This window comes from Neovison vison, chromosome 4, assembly GCF_020171115.1.
Source record: "Neovison vison isolate M4711 chromosome 4, ASM_NN_V1, whole genome shotgun sequence".
In the NCBI taxonomy this organism is placed as follows: domain Eukaryota; kingdom Metazoa; phylum Chordata; class Mammalia; order Carnivora; family Mustelidae; genus Neogale; species Neogale vison.
In genome coordinates, this window is record NC_058094.1 from 54,559,762 (window position 1) to 54,581,459 (window position 21,698).

Here is a 21,698-nt window from a genome sequence, read left to right on the forward strand (position 1 = left end):
AATTACAATTTTGTGATTGTCCACTGTTACTTAAAATGATAAACTATGAGATTTTTCCATTCCTAGTCCCTTAAGTACTAATTCTCCCTTCCTCTTTGTCTCTTGCTATAGCTTTCATGTGAAGTTTTATATGATTTTCAGTGGAACAGGTTTTGAAAACACATAATGTATCTTCTAAAAAATTTTTTATTAGAGAGAGTGCGCACACATGAGTTGGGGGGAGATGCAGGGGAAGGGGGAGAATCAGGCTCCCCACTGAGCAGGGAGCCTGACACAGGGCTCCATCCCAGGAACCTGGGGTTATGACCCGAGCATAAGGCATAAGCATCAGAAGGCGGATGCTTAACTGACTGAGCCAACCAGTGCCCTGAACACATAATATATCTTTAAGAAGAAATGAGTTATCCTTTATTTCCTTAATGATAATAAATTAAATTTTGGCATTACTTAAGAAGGCAATAATTTAGGGGCTTTTTACTGGTTCTGAAACTAAGAGCATATTATGAAATAAAGAAATTGGTCATATCACCATGAAATAATACGATTACTAACATTTTAATTTTTCTGAGCAAGGATATTATTTTTGGATGATTTTTTAATTAATTAATTTATGTGAGTGAGGAGAGGGGCAAGGGAGAGGAAGAGAATCTCAGGCAGACTCCTTGCTGAGCATGGAGTCTGATACAAGGGCTCTATCTCACGATCCTCAGATTATGACCCGAACTGAAATCAAGAGTCAGATGCTTAACTGACTGAGCCATCCAGGTGCCCTAGCAAGTATATTTTTTTAAAAAGTGGGTTGCCATCATATCTCATTTTTTTTGTTTATAATGATTTATTTGATTATAACATTTTGTATTTTTGTAATATTTATTTGGTCTAAATTAGTTCTTTGGTTTTTTAAAATTTTTATTTATTTTCTTTAATTTCTTTTCAGTCTTCCAGAATATCTCATATTTTATAACCTACTTTTTTCATTTATTAACTATATAGTAAGAATACTTTTATCATATAGTCTCTTAAACTGTATTTTTATTGGTTGTATAGTATTCCTTGTAGAGATGTATCCTAATTTATTTAACAAGTCTGCTATGGTTAGATACTTGGCTGTTTCTAAATTGTTTGTTCTAAGTAAAGCTATAGTAAACATCTTGATGCCCATCTCTTCTCACTTGTTTTGGTTAAAATCCTAAAAGTAAAATTGGTGGGCCAACTGGTATAAACACTCATTTTACCAAATTGCTCCCTAGAAAGGTAGTACTGGTTTAAAATCCCAGCCAGTCTATTCCTTCGCAAACTTAGGTATTCTGTTTTCAAATATTATCATATCAATAGCGAAAGTATCTAGATTTATTTTCATCTATTTGATTATTAATAAAATTGAGCATTTTTGTTTGTTTGTTTGTTTGGGGAGCAGATAGAAGTTGTGGGCCTAACATGTCATCTATCTCTGAGAAATTCCCAGTTATATTCTGTATTCATTTATGTCTTGTTGTGCCTTAATTTTTTTTTAAACTTCTTTAAGCCCAAATACTGATTTGAGGTTAAGGTAAACATAACAGAAGTCTTTGTGTTATAAAATACCAAAATGTAATATTCTTATGCAACTAATAGCTTATATTGTAAATTTTCTACAGGGTATCTGTCGTTTACAAGTTTTTTTTATTCTTGAGAATATATTGCCATTCTTTCATATTTTATTGAATTTATGACTTTCTAAATATAAATAAAATTCTAAAATATTCTGAGAATTGAATACCCTCTTTGTATTAGGGATCTCAACTTTAAAGTCAGCAATTTTTAGGTGATCACAAGTCTAAGATCAAATGAAATCAGAAAACAAATTAACTTTATTATGTGTTCAGGATGTAGACTCAAAGTAATAATGGATGGCAGATGTAGTTGTTTGACTGTCATGTTAAACAAACAAACAAACAAATAAATAAAAGGGAAGAGGAAAGGAATGAAAGACAATTTCCTTACCAAGCAATCACACAGTTTATTGTCTAGGAAATAAAAAAAGGAGAAAACAGAGCCAGTGCTGTGTACTGTGGAGCACACAGATGTTCCTCTTGGCAACCATACAGTAGTAGGCAGGACTGGGGTTTTCGCAGACATAGAATGTGAGCCTTCTTTGTTGGAGACACAGTGTTGCCTGTGGTGGGAATTGCTGCAGTGATGGGAAAGTATCGTCATGTATTGTTGGATTGCTGTGATTTTCAATAGAGACAGTACATTAAAGTAGCTTTGTGGGCAGTGGATTGTTTCAGCCAAGCCTGGCTCGTAACACGCTCCTCTTGGCAAACTCTATTTAAAAGGTAGAGCTGGCAGCGTTTTGTGGTCATGGAGCCTGTCCCGTCCTTGGACATCAGAATTACTTTTTGCTAGCACTAGTTTTTAACAACCAATTTATTTACTTTGACCTAACAAAGGAGTTTGCCACTATAAAGCTAGAACTGTAACCACTTTTCAAATGGAACTATTTCTTTTTTTTTTTTTAATTTCTTTCATTTTTACAGTTACCAAACTAGTCTTTTTCAGAATCGTCGGAGAAAGTATCTTTTTAATTGAGTTGCTGCTGCTTAGCCTGCTTGTTTGTTTAGGATAAGGTTTTGTTACAAAATAGAAGGTGCAAAATGTACATGTTTTATATTAGCATTGGTGTATTTTTTTTAATATATAAGTACTGTATTGTGAAATGTTTAAACCATATGTTTAAATCTAATCACTAGAAGGCAAAAGTAAGTATTTTTTAATTAGCCTGCCAGTGTTACCTGTCCTAGTCTTCCCTATGGTTTACTTGAAGTAGAACGATTAGCTGTGCTGTACTAGATGTTAACAAAGATTTTAACTGTATTTTAAGGTTAAAATTAAGGATTGATCCTTGAATTGCTTTTAGTTGCCCTCCCTTTCCTGCTTTTATGTTAAATATAATATTGAATGAATTTTTATGGCCTTTTAGTTGCTTAGATAAAGTCTAAACAAGAAAGAAGACTATCAAAAATTAAGAGACTGGAACCCTTACAGTCACCCCTAATTAGATGGGATTGTTGAATAAGAGATTGCGCTAGTATGTTCATGGAGGCCTAGTGCTTGCAAGAGCCAGAAAAAAGTGAGACCCAGAGAAATTAACCAGTAATAGTCTCTTTGTTTGTGAGGAGTCGATCCTAATTGATTTTAAAGCTCCTGATTCTCACATTTAAGTCTCTTCTGTGACCTTCAGTCTCATCAAATCAAAGCAACATTCATTATCTGAGCTCCTACTCTGTTGAAGGATTCATCAGATATGATCCTTACCTTGAAGAAACCTACATTCTGGTTAGAAAACAAGCCATGTACTCATTCAAAGTTGTAAGTAATGAAAGATTTTAATAGTTCAATACTAGAAGTCATACCTCAGAACACTGCTTAAATGGCCAAATGAACTACGTAAATGATAATTATTCTTGAAACTCAGTAAAAGGTATATATCTTTAGGCTAGGGTAGTCAGAGGGAAGCCTTTTTCATAGAAATTGGGTTTTGAGGGCGCCTGCATGGCGCAGTTAGTTAAGCGACTGCCTTAGGCTCAGGTCATGATCCCGGGTCCTGGGATTGACTCTTATACCAGGCTCCTACCTCAGCAGGAAGTCCGCTTTTCCCTTTCCCTCTACCCCTCCCCGCTGCTGATGCTCTCTCTCTCTCAAATAAATAAATAAAAATCTTTAAAAAAGAAAAAAGAAATTGGGTTTTGAGGTAGGTCTGGATTTTCTCGTCTGCCTCACTGGTGAATTTCCACTTACTCTGTAAAATTTAACATAAATACCAGTTATTCTCCCTAGGGAGAATGTCGTAGAGAAATGTCCCTGACATTTTTTTCTCTAATAGGACTATGTGCATTTACATATACCTCTAGTATAGTATTCCATATTTTGTTATAGTTGTTTATCTCTCCTGCTAGACTTCTGAACTCCTTAAGATCACAATTATTCTTCATATCCCATGTATCTGTGTGGTGTATACAAATAGGAATTCATATGAAAATAACACATTGTTACGAACTGAATTATGTTCCCCCAAAGTTTGTATGTTGAAGCCCTAACCCTTAATGTGACTATATTTGGCAAAAGGACCTATAAGAAGGTAATAAACGCTAAGTGAGGTCATTAAAGTGGGATCCTAATCCAATGGGATTAGTGTCCTTGTAAAATAAGAAGAGACACAGGATCACTCTCTTGCTATGTGTGCACTCAGTAAAGGCCATGTGAGGACATAGTGAGAAGACAGCAGTCTGCAAGCTGGGAGCATGATCTTTTCCAGAAGCCAAATTAGCCAGAACTTTAATCTTGGACTCCTAGCTTCCAGAATTGTGAGAAAATAAATGTCTGGTGTTTAGGACACCCAGCCTGTAGTATTTTCCTATAGGAGCCCAAGCTGATTAATACATACATATATAAAAAATAAGTGCAGGAGTAATACTCCTTTGGAAAATTTTAGAAGTCCTGCAACCCTAGATCCCACTGCACATCTTCGAAAACTGTCAGCTGTTGTCTGTCTTCGTAAGGATTCAACTCTCTATTGCCAGATCAGTTTGCCTGCCTCAGAGAACCTTACAGCCAGGCCTTTGCCAGTTATGATAGGAAACAGGTGGTTGTGCACCTGCCTAAATTGTTTGTGAAACTAAGAGGAACACAAGCAGCGTATTAAAGAATCAGCTCAGCTCTCCTCTGATCCTGAATGACTTAGAACCCAGGACGGGCAGTATTATCCGTGGAGCTAGATCTGGTTGCTCTAAGTCTGCAGTTTGGTATGCCAGCGCAGCCTAGATCTCACAGTACATTTGCCTGTGGACAAGTTCCACCCAGTGTCTTTCCATCCCTGTCCTCTACAGTTCATTTTCCAAAGCACAGCCCAAGCAGTCTTAAACAGAAACCTGATCATGCTTTTCCCTTCTACTTGCGCTTTTCACGAACATCTAAAAAAAAACAAACAAACCCCAAACCTTTTACACTGGCGTATGAAGCACTGTCTACTACCTCTCTGCCTCTGGCTCGTAGCTACCCGTCTCCCTGTCACCCAGGGCTCCCCAGCCATACTGGTTTTCTCTTGCTTCTCCAATCATGCCAACTTTGTCTCACCTTTGAGCCTTTGCACTAACCGTGCCCCTGCCTGAAGTGCTCTGCCCCCATCTTTACACAGCTGACTCTGCTCATTCAGGGATCCACTTAAATTTGTCACTGCTTCAGAGATTCCTTCCTTCACCACCCAGCCCAGTGTCATCCGTCTCCATCGTATCACCTTATTTTAATTTTCTCTTACACACTGACTCCTCTCTGGTTGGTTTATTGTCCTTTTCTACCACAGTGTAAACTCTGTGAGTGCTGCAACCCCGTCTTACACACTGGTTACTCCAGCACCGAGAACAGTACCTGCTGCAGCTGGGCTTTTCAGAAATACTTGTTGAGTGACTAAACCAGTGAACAAATGGACAGGTTGGAGCGCCAGGTCTAGAGCAAGCAGTCATGCCAGGCCCATCCTCCTCAGCGCTCATACTCTGTTCCCATATGCCTCGTCACATGGGTCCTGCTCTCAACAGAGAGGTGCTCTAGGGTCTAGAAACACACTTGCTCCAAAGTCCAGCTGCTATTGCTTATCAAGATTAGCTAATTGACATCCATCAAAAGTTAAATCCAATTTCTATGAACAGGGCATCTTTGGAAACTTTTTGTCAACTATTCTCCATCCCCAACAGGCGTCAGCCCCCTGCCACATCAATTTGCCAGCTGCAGTAAACCCTACAGCTGGACCTACATTAATTGTGACAGAAAGTAGCTAGTTATACACCTGAAGTATTTATTTGTTAAATCAGGGTGTGTCCTGACTAAACTTTTATGGTATTCTCTTGTGCAATCTTGCCAAAAATCCTAGTAGGGTAGGTACTATGGTGATTCCTGTTTCACGAAAGAAGATAGCCTTGTCCAAGATTGTGTAATGATCATAGAATTGTTCACATAAAATGAGAAATCAGGAAAAAGAATTGTTCTTAAACACGGTCAGTTTGTTATCCAAGGTTTTAGTTATCTAGTCAGCAAAACTGTAAACTATGGCTTTCTTTAGCTGTTAATATGATGTGACATTTGTTCTCTGAACAGAATATAGCTGCTCATTCATGTTTTCTTAGCAAGTTCAGAAGTTCCAGAATCTTGAGATTTTTTTTCTCCCATTTTGTAGGCACTGATTTAGAAAGTCCATATACCCTGGGCAAGGGAATCTAGATGCAGGTAATTAGAATTTGAGAGGGGAACTGAGTGCTTCTCAAAGTTAAGAATTTCTTATTAAGGGGACGCCTGGGTGGCTCAATGGGTTAATCCACTGCCTTCAGCTCAGGTCATGATCCCAGGGTCCTGGGATCGAGTCCCGCATTGGGCTCTCTGCTCAGCAGGGAGCCTGTTTCCTCCTCTTTCTCTCTGCCTGCCTCTCTGCCTACATGTAATCTCTCTCTGTCAAATAAATAAATAAAATCTTTAAAAAAAAATAAATTTAAAAAAAGAATTTCTTATTAAGGATCACTAATCCCTTTTTGTTGTAAAGGGAAGAATTAAATCACTATGCTATCTTGCATTGCTTTACTTTAAAGACATAATTTATTTAACGATACTTATATTAGTCAAAATGCTAACGTAACACTTCTTACAGAATTTTTGTCTGTTTTCAATGTTGTTTTCTGGGTAGTAAGAACTTTAAAATAATTTCATTATCTAACCCCAAAGAAATAACCATAGCCTCCTATCAAATAAAAGCAAAAAGCAAACAAAAAAGCTTTTATTTTAATTGTAATTATAATAGGTGCTTTGATTTTGGTTCAGAGATAATCAAATTTCTTTTTTTTGCAGAATTCCATTCCAAGATTTTTGACTTGACAGTATTTTACTCTATTAGCATTTAGAGCAAAATCACTCTAGATACCAGTGTTCTCAGAAACAATATCTTTTCTTAAATCAGAAGGGAAAAAATTCCCTGTGATTTCCTCCATTAATATACAAAACTACCAGTTCTCTTTCCAGCCAACTTTGTTAGAAGTTCTTCTTCATAGTAACCTGAAGTGTGCTAAGTTGGCCATTCTATAATTTCTACCCATTTTTCTTATTTCTCTTTCTTGGAGGTACACAGAATAGATGCATGAAATAAATATTGTGACCTCTTTAATATTAAAGCCTTTCAGATTCTTCACTCATGTAATAAGATCCTCTTGTTCAACCTGCTAAATGCTTTCCTTCCCTTAATTCATCATTCAACATAGCATTATTTTACCATCTTCTTTAGGATAGACCCCAAATAACAATGACCCTATGATTGTGTTACCCAGGTGGATGACAATTCTCTAGATATAGTCAGAGAAGTGAAAGGCGATTGGGATTATTATGTGAAATACACATTTGTACTAATTCTGCCAAAAATTCCATTAACTTTTGGGGTTGCAAAGCCACATTGCTGACTTTTATTAAGCTTGAACGTAATCTAAAACCACAGTATCACATGAAATACCTTTAAACTAGTTAGTTTTCTTTTATATTTCTGATTTCTAGCTTCTCTAAGCTTCTATGACTCCAGTTTTTAATTAAAGGGCATGAATTAGAGTGTTTAATAAATATGCCCAGATTTGGAGGTGCAAAGGGCAGAATCAACCAAAGCTTGTCAGTGTCAAGTCACAAGCTCTATTCCAAGTCTAAGGGTCTTTTTAAAACCAACCTAACTTCAGTATTGGCCTGTGATAGGAGTTTTGCCCTTCCACGCCCTGAACCTTCTACCCTCCCTCCACCTTCCCCTTCCATCTTCTTTCCTCACTGATACTGGTTCTTGGCCTACACTGGAGATTGTTTAAAAATTTGAAACACTCTGAATTATATGAAATCTGAAGTATGGGTCCAATTCTTTTATAAAATATTTTCCTTTCTCATCCTTGCCAGCCCACATAAGCTACTGCAATAACCATCTGTTAAGAATTTGGCTTTCCAAGGGTGCCTTGGTGGGCACCAAGTGGGTTGAGCCTCTGCCTTCAGCTCAGGTCATGATCTCAGGGTCCTGGGATGGAGCCCTGTGTTGGGCTCTCTGCTCAGCAGGGAGTCTGCTTCTCCCTCTCTCTCTCTCTCTCTCTCTCTGCCTGCTTGTGAGCTCTGTCAAATAAATAAATAAAATCTTAAAACCAACAACAACAAAAAAAGAATTTGGCTTTCCAAAAGGCATCTGGTAGTCTCATCTCTTGTTGAAAGAGTGCAGAAATCAGGACCAATCTGCTAAAGTAGTTCTATGTCCCACCAAGGTGAAATATGGCTCTTCACTCTGTTTTTGAATCTGTGGGATTGGTAGGGGACAGGATAGATTCTTTCTTGTTGGTATCCCTTTACCTCATAAAAATATTGAGTAGGTATTTGTTGAAAATTTAATAATACTTATTTAATAAGTAATTAATTTAGAGAGAGAGAAACAAGAGAAAAAGAAAAAAGGAAACTCTGAAAATGGGTTGGTACAATGAATTTAGAAGTCTTCTGTTTTCTTGATGTAGTCAAAAGTGCAGAGAATTAGGAATCTGGAGAGAGAGATTCTACCAGTAGAGGAAATAATCAAAGATGTTTTAGAGCTGAGGTAATGAGATAACATCTGCCATAAGATAATTTTTTGAAATAAATTTATTCTTGTTGTATATATTAGTGTTGGGTTTTCAAGCACTGTGGAAGTCATTTTGAAATCTTTTGGTCATGAAAATACATTCTTAACTGCAGTAAATCTTACATAGCCAACGTAAAATGATTCAGCCCTTTGCTTAGATGAAAATACATATTAATCTCTTCAGTATTCATAATGGCAAAACAACTTTGTTTGTCTCATATTTGACATTTAAAAGTGCAGTTCTAATTTTGACCTTCTACATAATATCTGTACCGCATGCACTTGTTAGGAAATTAAAGCTCGAATTCAGCTTGGTCCAGAAACTACCATGAACGATTCATTTGGAATTTGATTGAGACAAAGACTCAGAGAATCTAATTTGTGAACACATTAGCCAGTGCTTTTTGAACAAGGTCAGGGGACCAGACCCATTTGAGTTTTTTCCCAAATGTGCATGAATCTTCGACTCTACCTCATTGATGGATTTTGATGGAGTAGGTCTGGGTTGGACCCTTGGCATCAGTATTTTTAGGAAAAGAAAAAAGAGAAGAAAGGGGGAAAAAGTATAAAAAGCTTCCATGAGCAGTTTTATGCCTTCCAGTTCTGACTCCCTGTAGAGTCAACAAATCTGTCCCTATATAATTATAAGGTAATTTCTGGATTTCATTAGCCCCCCTCCCTCATCTCCAAATTCAAACTCAATGCCTTCAATGAGTTTTATTTTCCTTTTGTTTCTTTTATATACATTGAAGATTGCTACTAGACTTGTTCATTTGAACAGTGTTCTAGTGACTTCTATAAATCCATATTTGAAGTTACTATGCTTTCAGTTGTCTCTTAATGCTTTATATAAGTATGAATGGTAAATTCCATGATGGCTAGTATTTACTGAATATGTATTATGTGCCGGGCACATTCCATACCTTATGTTGCATGAAGCTTCACATCAGTCTTGCCGGGTGTTAGATATTACCCTTCTTTTACAGATAAATGAACAGTTCATTCCTCAGTCACTGAGTCAAACCTAGATCTTTCTACAGTGATACAAAGTTCATACTCCTTCCTCTGTTCTACACTGACAAAACTTTTTTCTGGCAATACATACGTGTATTTGCTTAAAAATTATATACCCCAAAATATATCCACTTTTTGCTTCAGAGTCGTAATACTAGTTCCAGGTTTGATCCCAGTGTTAGTCATCAGCATATCTGAGGTATCTCAAATCTTGATACATCTTATTTTGTAGCTCTGAGAAAAGATTATAACTATCATTGTTGATTCTGTATGTAATATATTACATTATATGTATATTCTACATTATTAAAAAGTAAAGTTATTAGAACTTTAAAATGTTTCATTTTCACATTTCATAAAATGAATCAGTGCTTGAATGAGACAAAACTTCTGTTTATGGTGACACAGAATACTAACTAGCACAGTAAAAGTTAAAAAGAACTTGGTTAAAGGGAAAAACAAAATCATACATTTATAGTAGAATTACAGAAAAAAATAAAAATCCTTATTTAAGACAATTGCAACTTGAGGGAATGCAGGTTGGTATTAGGAACAATATCCATTGCTCATTGCCATAATGGCCAGTAGGTTTCCAGTTGCCAGTTGATTTGCATTATTTATTTTGGCCTAGTGGATAAGCGCATTCTCTCTCTAGTTTTTTTGTTTTGTTTTTTAAGAGATAATCATTAGTTTTTTTCAAAAGGCTTTTGGTAATAATTAAGGTAGCAGAAATTCTAGTTATAATTTTGTTTCCCATTTACATCTTCTAACGACTGGGATAATAAATTAGAACTTAAGATTTGTGCTGCATTTTAAATTTTAATGACTGGAAATATTGGAGAACTATAGAAGTTTATGAACATTTCCTACCTTTATTTTGTTAACCATAGCTGCTGTGCTTGATAATACAGTGTGGATAATACGGTGGTGAGAAAATCTTGAAAGACATCTGACAGATTGGACAGAAAGAAGCAATAGACCAGATAGGTCAGGGAAACATGGCAGATGGTATTTTGGAAAAGTGAGACAAATCCAAAATGCACCAAGTAGTTTGCATAGAATATTTAAGGCCATAATAATATTTTATGTAGCTAGTAAAAATTATTTAAAATCTTGCATTTTGTATAAATTTAATCAGTTTTGAACTTAAAATCATTTTACATTCTGTCAGTTTTCAAATACTTAAGATTGTATGAAAGTAGAACAAAATCATAGAACTGCAGAAGACCTTAGATCTTTTCTAAAGCTATGCTTTTTAAAGATGAAGAAAGTGATGTTTACAAAGTTCATTTGAAGAACAAAGTACACACATTTCCACATATGTTCTCTCACTAGTATGTGTGCTTTTGTGCGTTCTGTCTCTCTCTCACACACACACACGCACGCACTTGCACGCACATGGACCAGTTGCTGGCTTCACATACAGATCAACATTACTATGAACATTTGTTTAAATTAGAAAAAATCAAGTAGGTGTTAATTGAACCAGTTGAAATATCTTAACATTTCTCTTCAAAAAGGAAAAGAAAAAATTTACTTCTTAAGTCTGAAAACTTAAATGAAGAATTGTATGAAAATCAGAAAAAGTTCTAAACTGTTTTAACTCATTGAAATAAAAACATAGATGTCTGATGATTTAAAAAAAAAAACTATTTTTAGAACCTCTGAGTTACGATTATAGCAAGCCAGCTAAATTGACTAGCAAAGTCAGAATTCCTCACAATATTCAATATTCTCTTTAGATACTAAGGTTTAATCCAAGCCTTATATTTGTCAGCTTTGTATTATTAATATATTTATATCAAAGAACTAGTCACAGGGATTCTCTCTATTTTAAGTCTATGAGAACCATTACTAGCATGCACTGACAGATGTTAAAGAATGTCTGTGGAAAGAATGTCAAAAACCTCTCCAAAGGAAAGTCTTTAAACCATGTCCTTAATAAAGAAATGCAAAACCAGATTTAATTGCCCTTTTCCTAAACAGCTCAGCCATGCAGGCTCATTTACTTCAGCATATGGTCTGAGAAAGTGCACAGTGGAAGAGAGCAGTCATGGTGAAGGCTGGGATTGAATCCATTTAGGCTGGAGTTCACCAAGATCAGTCAGAGGCAGGCACTTGAAGTTAAAAGAAAGAAACACACCAAGCAGTAGAAACACAGGCTATTTTTATTTTGAATGCGCTCATTGGAGACATCCTTTCGAGACAGCAGAAATATAAGATTCCTGAAAAAAACTAGTATCTGGGATGTTTTTCCTAATTAAAAAAAAAAAAAAGTAAAAAACAAAATTGCATGAAGCCACAGAGATTTTTTTTTTTTAAATGTTGTTATTTGTTACCACTGAAAGTCATCATTTTTCTAATGGGAGGACAGTCAAAATAATGAGTTAGATGACAACAGTGTGGCCTGTGTTTTATGTAAAAGGGAAGACATTATAAGCTTATATGAAGTGTGGTAAATTCTTACCACCCCTAAAGGGATTAAGTTTATAGTTTTTGCCAGAAGTTGCAGGTAATTGAGAACTTGAGAAAAGGAAGAGGAAAAAAAATCTGTGAATCCTTTCATACCACTTTGTGGCATTAGGCAAGTGATTTTACTTCCATGTGTCTTGGTTTTTTTTTTTTTTCCCATATATCTTATTTTTATGCCTGTGATATGGGGGAAACTATTTTTATAGAGAACTTAATTATAACCGCAAAATATCTAATAAGATAGTTCAGTTGCTTATGAGTCTAGTACAGTGTCACACGTATAGAATTGAGGAAGAATACATAAGATAACAAAGGAAAGAAATGTTTGAGGAGTTAGTAATGGCAAACATGTATCTGACTTTATTATTGCTGAATCTATTTAGTGCTAATCTAATTTATTACAACAAATTATTTCAGAGTGCTATCTTTCCTGCAAAACTAGCCTTTCTGCCACAATGTGTATTTATATGTTGTGGGACAAATATGCTTCTCAATTTGAAATGGTCTAGAGCTGCACTGTGATGTGGCTTTTTAAATTAAATTTATATTAATTAAGTATAATTTAAAAGTTAAGTTCCTCATTCACACTAGCCATAATTCAAGTGCTCAAACCTTATCTAAAGTGTTTCTGTTATCACAAAAAGGCATGTTGGGCTGTGGTGTTTGGTATTATGAATATTTCAGTTAAGTTTCTATCAGTCCATTTCATTGAAAGATAAGAACCTAAATCATGTATTTTAGATGGCGGACATAGAGGCAACTGATCTACCAAGGCAAAGAGTAGGCCAAAGGTTAAACTACAAAGAAGATACACTTACCACATTTAGCAAAACACAAAAATGAAATGGTGGTGTTGTTTATGGTGATGTGATTTTTCTGAAACAGTGAACATTCTGAACAAAGTCTTCTGTTCATTTACACAGCAATCACACTTTTGGAAATTTAGTGTATACTTAAACTTATTTAAAAAAAAATAACTTGGTATCTTTAGCAGATGTAGTTCTAGGCTTAGATAATTACAAGTAGGCTTTCCACCCACATCAGCGTCTAACACAGATGCAGGACAATTCTGTTGTGCAGAGAGTTCTGTATATTACAGAATGTCTGCATTCCACCCACCCTCTGCTAAATGTCGACCTGAGCATTGTGACAACCAAAAAGTATCTCTAAACATTTCCAAGACATTTCAGAAAACCTGTGCTTTATGGTGGGCCCAACATCAAGACAGTGGGTCCATCCAGCCTCATACAATAATCATCTTAAACCTGTTTCTTTGTGGGTACTTTTTATTGATTTATCTGTTTTCTTCCATATTTTTAATTTGAAGACATAATGCTGCTGTGTGTCTAATTCTTCTTTAATGCCTGTCCTTACTCGTTTCTAATAGGGTAGACTTAAGTGACCAAGGATAATAAAAGAAAATTTTTTCTTTACATTTATCATGGATTTTTTAATATTCTTTTTTAAATTAACATATAATGTATTATTTGCCCCAGGCGTACAGGTCTGTAAATCAACAGGCTTACATATTTCATAGCACTCACCATAGCATATACCATCGCCAGTGTCCATAACCCAACCACCCCATCCCTACCCCCCAACCCCCCAACAGCAACCCCTCACTTGGTTTTGTGAGATTGAGAGTCTCTTACGGTTTGTCTCCTTCGTGATCCCATCTTATTATGGATTTTTATATCCATTAGAAAATAAAGCTGTATGGCTTTGTATGGGTTTAAGCATTAGCTCCTTGAGCTTGTGCAGTAACTAGTCCTGGGTTTTCTTAAGAAACACTTTGGAGATAAAACAGAAGTAATTGGGGCACCTGGGGGGCTCAGTTGGTTAAGCAGCTGCCTTCAGCTCAGGTCATGATGCCAGGGTCCTGGGATCGAGCCCCGCATTGGGCTGTACCCAGGGGAGAGCCTGCTTCTCCCTCTCCCTACCACTCTGCCTACTTGTGCTCTCTCTGTCAAATAAATAAATAAATAAATAAATAAATAAACAAACAAATCTAAAAAACGAAACAACAACAAAACCAGAAGTAATTATCATAGGGCCATGATGTGTCAATAAAATGAGAACTCATTTCTTATCCTTTGAGAGAGATAAACAGACTTAAAATGTAGAGCAAGGCTGCTTAATTTTATTTTTTTATAAAGATTTTATTTATTTGTCAGAGAGAGAGAGAGCACAAGTAGGCAGAGTGGCAGGCAGAGGCAGAGAGAGAAGCACGCTTCCCACTGAGCAAGGACCCTGATGCAGGACTCGATCCCAGGACCCTGGGATTATAAACTAAGCCGAAGGCAGCCACTTAACTGGCTGAGCCACCCAGGCATCCCTGGGGCTGCTTAATTTTAGAGGTCCATGGATGGCCTTCAGGTAATCTATGAACCCCTTTCACATTGTAGCAAAATTTTGTCATGGGTATCTGCAATTTTTAGAAGAGTCCATTGATAACAATCAGAGGAATGAGGAAGAACTAGATAATAGAATAATAAAGCTCCATTATAAAAAGAAGACAGAGGAGACAGATTCAGGTTTAGAAAAATCATGAAAGGAGGTAGTTGATTAAGTTACCAGTTAAGGCTACTACTGAATTTAAAATGAAGCTAAAGATTGCTTCTTGGAAGAACAAATAATGAATCTATAGAAATTGTTATCTTCCTCTTCCTAAGAAATGGCATATGTGAAAAACAGAAGTAGATGCATAAAAGTCTTATTAACTCCACCAAAAGTTAATGAAGCAAGAGGGATAGCAGATAGGTAAAATGAGACACCTTTTCCTCCTGAAAAGAGTACGAGAGTAGATAAATCACTGTGACCCTTTTGTGACTGACAGTATATGTGGTTTTCTTGTTTTTAGTTAGATTGTGGTCAGTGCTGGGAAATGAGGACCGTTCAGTGTGTAGTTCTTTGAATTTTGCTTGCTTTTTTTCAGAGCTATTTTGCCTCATATCCTCACTGGAAATTCATCATTCATTTCAAAAGAAATGGTTTTCATTTTTGTAGAACATTTTTGTTATCATCTTTTTAAAGAGAAGAATGCTTACACCATTAAAATAAGTAAAATTTGAATCAAAGCAAATATGGGAAGAAAACCCACCTCCAAATTTCCCTTCTGTGGGAATCCTGTATTGATTCAGTCGGAGCTGAAAGTGCTCTTGTACTCCGCATCACTCCAACATGGAGGACCAGTTTTTACTGGATGTGTGTTGATGGTGAGTGGTGGTGTTAGCTAACAGTTAATGAGCATTTATAAGGGCTCCGGCGTGTGTTCAGTTCATGCTCACGATAGTCTGGGACATGGGTTCCAATTTTACAAATGAGGACACCGAAACTGAGCTGAAGCAGCTCAGAGTTACTGTGAACATGTTTAGTTCTGTGCGCGTGTCTAGTTATCTGACTCCAGAGCCCATGTTCTCAGTCACCCTATTGCCTTTTCTGGATTTTTATACTTAGGCCAAATCTTTGAATAAAGTGACCATTTAAAGGCTGCACAAACAATCTGAAAAAAGAGTTTACTAGCATATTCATTTTATTTTTTGTTTATTTTTAAAAAGATTTTATTTGAGAGAGTACGAGAGAGAGCATAAGTGGGGAGGAGGGGCAGAGGGAGAGGGAGAAGCAGACTGCCACTGAGCAGGGAGCCTGACTCAAGGCTTGATCCCTGGGATCATGATCTGAGCACAGGCAGATGCTTTACTGACTGAGCCACCCAGGAGCCCCTGGCATATTCATTTTAAATCTTGTTATGTGGAACAGTGGAAACCCAAATGAGAAGACTAAATAATGTTAGTGATTAGTGATTCCAGGACTACAGTATTGGAAGGTTCACCTCAAATTACACTGGAAGAAGTGGAGCTCTCGAAACACATTAGTTATTTCTTTTTTTTTTTTTCTTCTTTAATAAAGTGTTTCGAAGTTAAAACAAGGATGAACTTCAGATTAATTGTATGGCTCTGTTTCTGTTTGAGAAGTGTGCTGACCTTTCCATGTCCTAGATTTTCCAAAACAGTCTGAGCGCAGGGAGGCAGCCCCACTGCAGGCCATCAGTGGGCTTTGTTCAAGGAACTCTGTTTAGGTGCATTTCTCCATTACACATTCTTGACTTTCCCTCCCTCCCTCCCTCCTCCCTTTTTTCCTTCCTTCCTTCCTGCCTGCCTTCCTTCCTCTCTTGCTTCCTTTCTTCCCTCCCTTTCTTCCTTTCCTTCATCTATCTATCTTAATTACCCTAACAGACTATCATCACTTATGGAGAACATCTGTTACTCTTGAAGCTTGTTAATGGTAGCCATAAAGTTTTGTTACAGGTCTTCATTTTACTGGTCTTTTGTGTTTATGTACACTATCCTGTCCTCCTGCACTTGACTGTATATAATAAACATAATTCTAGGCCAGATTTTCTCAAGTGGTGACCAGAGGAGTCTGAATCAGAATCACCTGAGAAGCTTGCCAAAAGCTTACTCAGCTCCTAAGGTCCACCTCAGATTTGCCAGCTCACTCCCAGGGTTGTTTCCCTCCATTTGCATTTTTAACCAATACCGCAGGTGTTTCTGATGTACAGGAAGTGCAAAAACCACTGTTCAGAAGCCTACATTATGTGCCATGTATACGGATGGTACTGTGAGGGACAAATAGGAAATCCCTGCCCTTAAGGATCTTATAGTCTGACAAAGGAGTTAACACACGGAAATAACTGTAATAATACAGAATAAAAATGAAGTACCATAAAAATAGAAACCGCTACTCTAGATAGCAGAAAGAAGAGAGTCTTTTAAAGGTTTTTGTTTTGTTTTGTTTTATGTAGTGCACAATGTGTATATTTGGATAATATTTCTTTCAACACACATAAAGGCCTGCAGTTTCCTTTTCTTCTCCTTTCCCATCTCACTGGGTAATTCCCAGAATTCCCATACTTTTTAGAGATTAAGGCAAAGCTTTCATATCATTAAAAGCTACTGTATCTGGGTGGCATAGTCGGTTAAGTTTTGTACTCTTGGTTTCGTCTCAGTTCATGATCTCAAGGTCGTGAGTTCGACCCCTCTGTCAGGCTCTGCTCAGTGTGGGCTCTGCTCGAGATTCTCTCTCCATCTCCTCTTCTCACTCGTTCTCTCTCTCTCTCTAAAATAAAGCTTTAAAAAAAGAAAAAAGGCTACCACATCTAAAAATGGGGACAGAACTTTTGCCTTCCATAAATTACGAGGCATACTGGGCACTCATGGTGTTTCTGTTTTTATTTTAATTAGAGATTTTTATCATTAATATGACAGACACAGAATCACTTACACTGTGAACTTCTTCTTTACTATGACATTGCCCAGAATTGTTTGTCCCTAGTGTTTGTGACTTGTTCAGCTGTTTTTATAAAAAGTCACGGTTCACCTCCTCATGATTAGTTTATAATCTATGAGTAATGCTCCTAAAAGTAAGTAAAAAGAAATAAGCCAACAATAAACCGTAGAGGAAGAAACCCAACATTTGTTAACCATTATATGCTAGGCACAATGCCAGGCGGATTTCAGAGAGGTTAAGTAAATAAACCAGTCCACACAGCTTGCTAAAGCCAAGAAAATAGAAATGCTAGATCATCTGTGACCTGGTGGCTTTTATCAGCCAAGTGTCATATTAATTTATTGTCAGACTTTTGAGTGCCTGCTGCATCAGTACTGGAAGGATACAGAGATAGGTAACAGTGCCTGATCTTGGGGGAACATACAGACTAATGAGAAATCAGAGACTTACATAGATAACCGATAGAAGTATGTGAGGGGCACTAACATTTGCAGTCATACGCTGTGTTTTCAACATATTATCCCATTTAACATTCACCTGCAAAATGGTTGGAATCGCTGTCATTGTAGATGAGGAAATTGTGGTTCAGAGCAAGCAATTTACCCAGAGTTATCCAACTAGTAAGTTGCAGGGCTCAGATTCACATCCAAGTGTATAACCGCAAAACCTTTTTCTTCCAAGGGAATTCCGGTCATGGAGTCTTCATTCTGACAAGGAGAATTCCAAGCTGCTCGGGAGCTACCTTTGATGTATCCAGTTCTACCTAGAACTTAAGAATCAATGGGCTAGACGATAAGGTCAGGTAGTCCTGGCAATAGAAGCCAAAGTACAGAAGAATAGCAGTATGTGGGAATGGATATTAGGCCAAGATAGGCAACCCATCTTGAGAAGTGAGCTAGAAATGTGGTCTCTGAGAAGATCACGTCAGACCTCAAACTTCAGCCAAGGGTTGGCAAGACTTGAAGGGTTAAGTTCAAGAAATATCTGTTAAAGCAATGAACTAAACTTGCTAACTGGATGTTGCAGGAAAGGAGGGGGGGAAGGGTCAACATGAGTCAAAGCTGATTGGATGAATTACAAGTCATGCTGCGAGGACAAATGAAAGAATCTATTAGAACATAGGTTACAGTCCAAGTAATACAGAAAATAGTATTGAGCTTTACCTTGTTATGCACTAACCTTATTTTCCTGGTGGTTAATTCATTTAGAATATGTTCTATAATTGCTGTTTTCTAATATAAAGCTATGCCTCAGTTAATATTCTAGGATATCTCTTTAATTTTTTAAACACATAGGTAGATCTATGCTGTCATATACACACGCATGTATGCATACATGTAAATATACATATAGGAGGACTAAAAAATATGACCAATTCACTGTTTTACAAAAGAATGTTTACTTCTATAGGCAGAAAAAATATGTTTTTAAAAAACCAAATATCCTGGGGCACCTGGGTGGCTGCGTCAGTTAAGTGTCTTCCTTCAGCTCAGGTCATGATCCAGTCCTGGGATTGAGTCCCACATCGGGCTCCTTGCTCAGTGGGAAGTCTGCTTCTCCCTCTGCCTGCTGCTCCCCCTGTGTGTCAAATAAATAAATAAAAACTAAAAAAAAAAAAAAAAAAAAAAAGAATCTTCACGTTTACTTAATGGACCATTTATAAAGTCCTTCAGAATACCTAATAAGACATTGTGTGGAGACTATTCATTGTATGGTCTAAAGTCCTTTTCCAGTGACTTTTTGGGAGAACTTTGTTTCTTTACTTTCCATTTATGTAAAATTATTTAATTTTAAAATTAACATAGAATACTTAAAGTGCACAAGCATATCTCAGAAATAATGCAGGCTTAGTTCCAGACCGCCACCACAATGAAGCAAATATTGCAATAACATGAGCCAGATGAATTTTTTTGTTTCCCAGTGCATGTTAAAGTTACGTTTACACTGTACGTTAGCCTATTAAATTGTAATAATAGTGTCTAAATTGTGTCTAAAAAAGCAATGTACAATTCACCCTTGAACAATGCATTGGTTAGGGGAGCTAACCCCCATGCAGTTGAAAATCCAGTTATAATTTTGGACTCCCCAAAAACTTAACTACTAATAGTCTACTGTTCACTGGAAGCCTTACTGATAATACAGTCAATTAACATGGTATTTTGTATATTATGTGTATTACATATACTATGTTCTTATAATAAAGTAAGCTAGAGAAAAGAAAATGTTATTGGGCCACCTGGGTGGCTCAGTCAATTAAGTGTCTCACTGTCAGTTTCCGCTCGGTCATGATCTCAGGGTCGTGAGATCAATCCCCACCTCAGACTCCATTCTGGGCGAGAGCTCCTTTCTCTTCCTCTCTCTCTGCCCTTCCCCTGCTCGCACTTACTCTTTCACGGTCTCTCAAAAAAAAAAAAAAAAAAAAAAAAGAAAGGAAAAGAAAATGTTATTGAGAAAGTCATAAGGAAGAGAAAATACATTTACAGTACTGTATTATATTTATTAGAAAAAATCCACCTATAAGTCAACCTGTGCAGTTCAAACCCTACGAAGTTTAACTGCATATACTTTTATTAAAAAATACTTTATTGCTAAGAACTACTAACCATCAACTGAGCTTTCAACCAGTTGTAATCACTGATCACAGATCATTGTAACAAATATAATAATAGTGACAAAGTTTGAAATGTTGTGCAAATTACCAGAATGTGACAAAGAGACACAAAGTGAGCAAATGCTATTGGAAAAATGGTGGCAGTAACACTGATTCCACACAGAGTTGCCACAGACCTTCAATTGGTAAAAAATGTAGTATCTGCATAGTGCAAAGGGAAGCATGGTGAAACAAGGTATGCCTGCATATTTCAGATCTTTAAAGATTTTTGGATTTCGGTCAGTAGCAATATTTTCATTTTCCTGCACCTTTTCATAACATTGGTATTACACTCTTAAAACACTTGATCAAGGAAGAAGGAAAATGAGTTTAAGCTTTCATTTGGTATTATAAAATATGATTTTATTGACCAAGTGACCCATAATGCATGTTATAGCTGTCATTACACTAAGTACAGTGCAGTCAAGCCCCAATAGTAAGATCCACATTTAGACTTTTTTCCATTTTGGTTTTGTAAAATTTCCTTTACTTTAAGAGAAGATTCTTCTTTCTTTAGAAGAAAAAAATATATCTAAAAATCTTTTTTTCCCTTTGATATCACTCTCTGATTTTAAAGAATGGGTGACATATTAAAATAAATGTCAGTTTCAAGAACTGACTTGTTTGACTTCTGGTTTGGACTATGGTTTTATTTTGCTTATAAAATCTTTAAAGGTCACCCTAAGATTAAAATTCTGGTGTATCTAAGTCACTTTTCCGTCAAATACTGGTATAAAGATTTTTTCACAAAAAGGTGTATTAACATCTTTATTTTGAGCCGCTACATTAAAAATAGAATTTGAGTTTTACTTAAAACTAGTTGTTGGTGTTGTGATATGCAGAATTCATGGAACTGTTTTTCTTACTATTTAGGAAATACCAGAAGGGAACCAGAGTCCGTCTGCGGCTGTTAGATCTTGAACTTACATCTAGGTTCCTGGGAGCGACCACAGATACAACTATACTCGAGGCGGATGCAATTCTCTTAGGAATCCAGGAGAGTAAAGATGCAAAATTAAAAGAGGAACATCGTGAATAAGAAACAAACTTTGCTTAATGGAGTTACTCCTGTTTTGTTGAACCCAGATATTCAAGAATGCAATTAGAAAATTGTGAATAAATGATTGAAAGAAGACACAATAAATGAAAGCTATAATTATAGCTCTTATTCGTTAGAATTTTCTTTAGCTGTTTCTCCCACCCCCTGCCCCCTGCCTTTTACACCCACTCTTTCCTTTGACTGGGGTAATATAACTACTCTGAGAAATTCTATCTTTCAATAAATGTGTTTTGAGTGCTTGCTACCTGTATGGCACTATTCAAAACAGCAGTAAACCAATTAGATAAGATTGCTTGCTTTGTGGAATTTCCCTTTGACTGGGGGAAATAGAAAATAAATGGGTAAAGTATGTAGTGTGTTAAGACAGTGATATGTGCCAAGGACAAAATAAGGCAGGGAAGACAGAGGACCTGAGTGAACATTTTTCCAAAGAAGACATAGAGTTGGCTAACAGGTCCATGAGAAGAGGCTCAACGTCACTCATCATTAGAGAAATGCAGATTAAACCACAATGAGATCACCTCACACCTATTAAAATGGCTGTTATCATAAAGATAAGAAACAGCAAG

At 36.6% G+C, this 21,698-nt stretch overlaps 1 protein-coding gene across 2 annotated transcripts in view; it reads left to right on the plus strand.

Annotated features, from left to right (window-relative positions):
- Positions 1-21,230, plus strand: part of MRPS28 (mitochondrial ribosomal protein S28) — a 112,066-nt gene extending 90,836 nt beyond the window's left edge. Inside the window, exons 3-4 of one of the 2 annotated variants that reach the window (XM_044245407.1) lie at positions 18,101-18,216; positions 20,943-21,029. In XM_044245407.1, coding sequence (XP_044101342.1) covers positions 18,101-18,167 — 67 coding nt within the window. In that variant the 3' untranslated portion in view covers positions 18,168-18,216; positions 20,943-21,029. Of the gene's footprint in view, positions 1-18,100; positions 18,217-20,942 lie in introns of both variants that reach the window. The other variant, XM_044245406.1, reaches the window with a different exon arrangement.
- Positions 21,231-21,698: the final 468 nt, after the last annotated feature.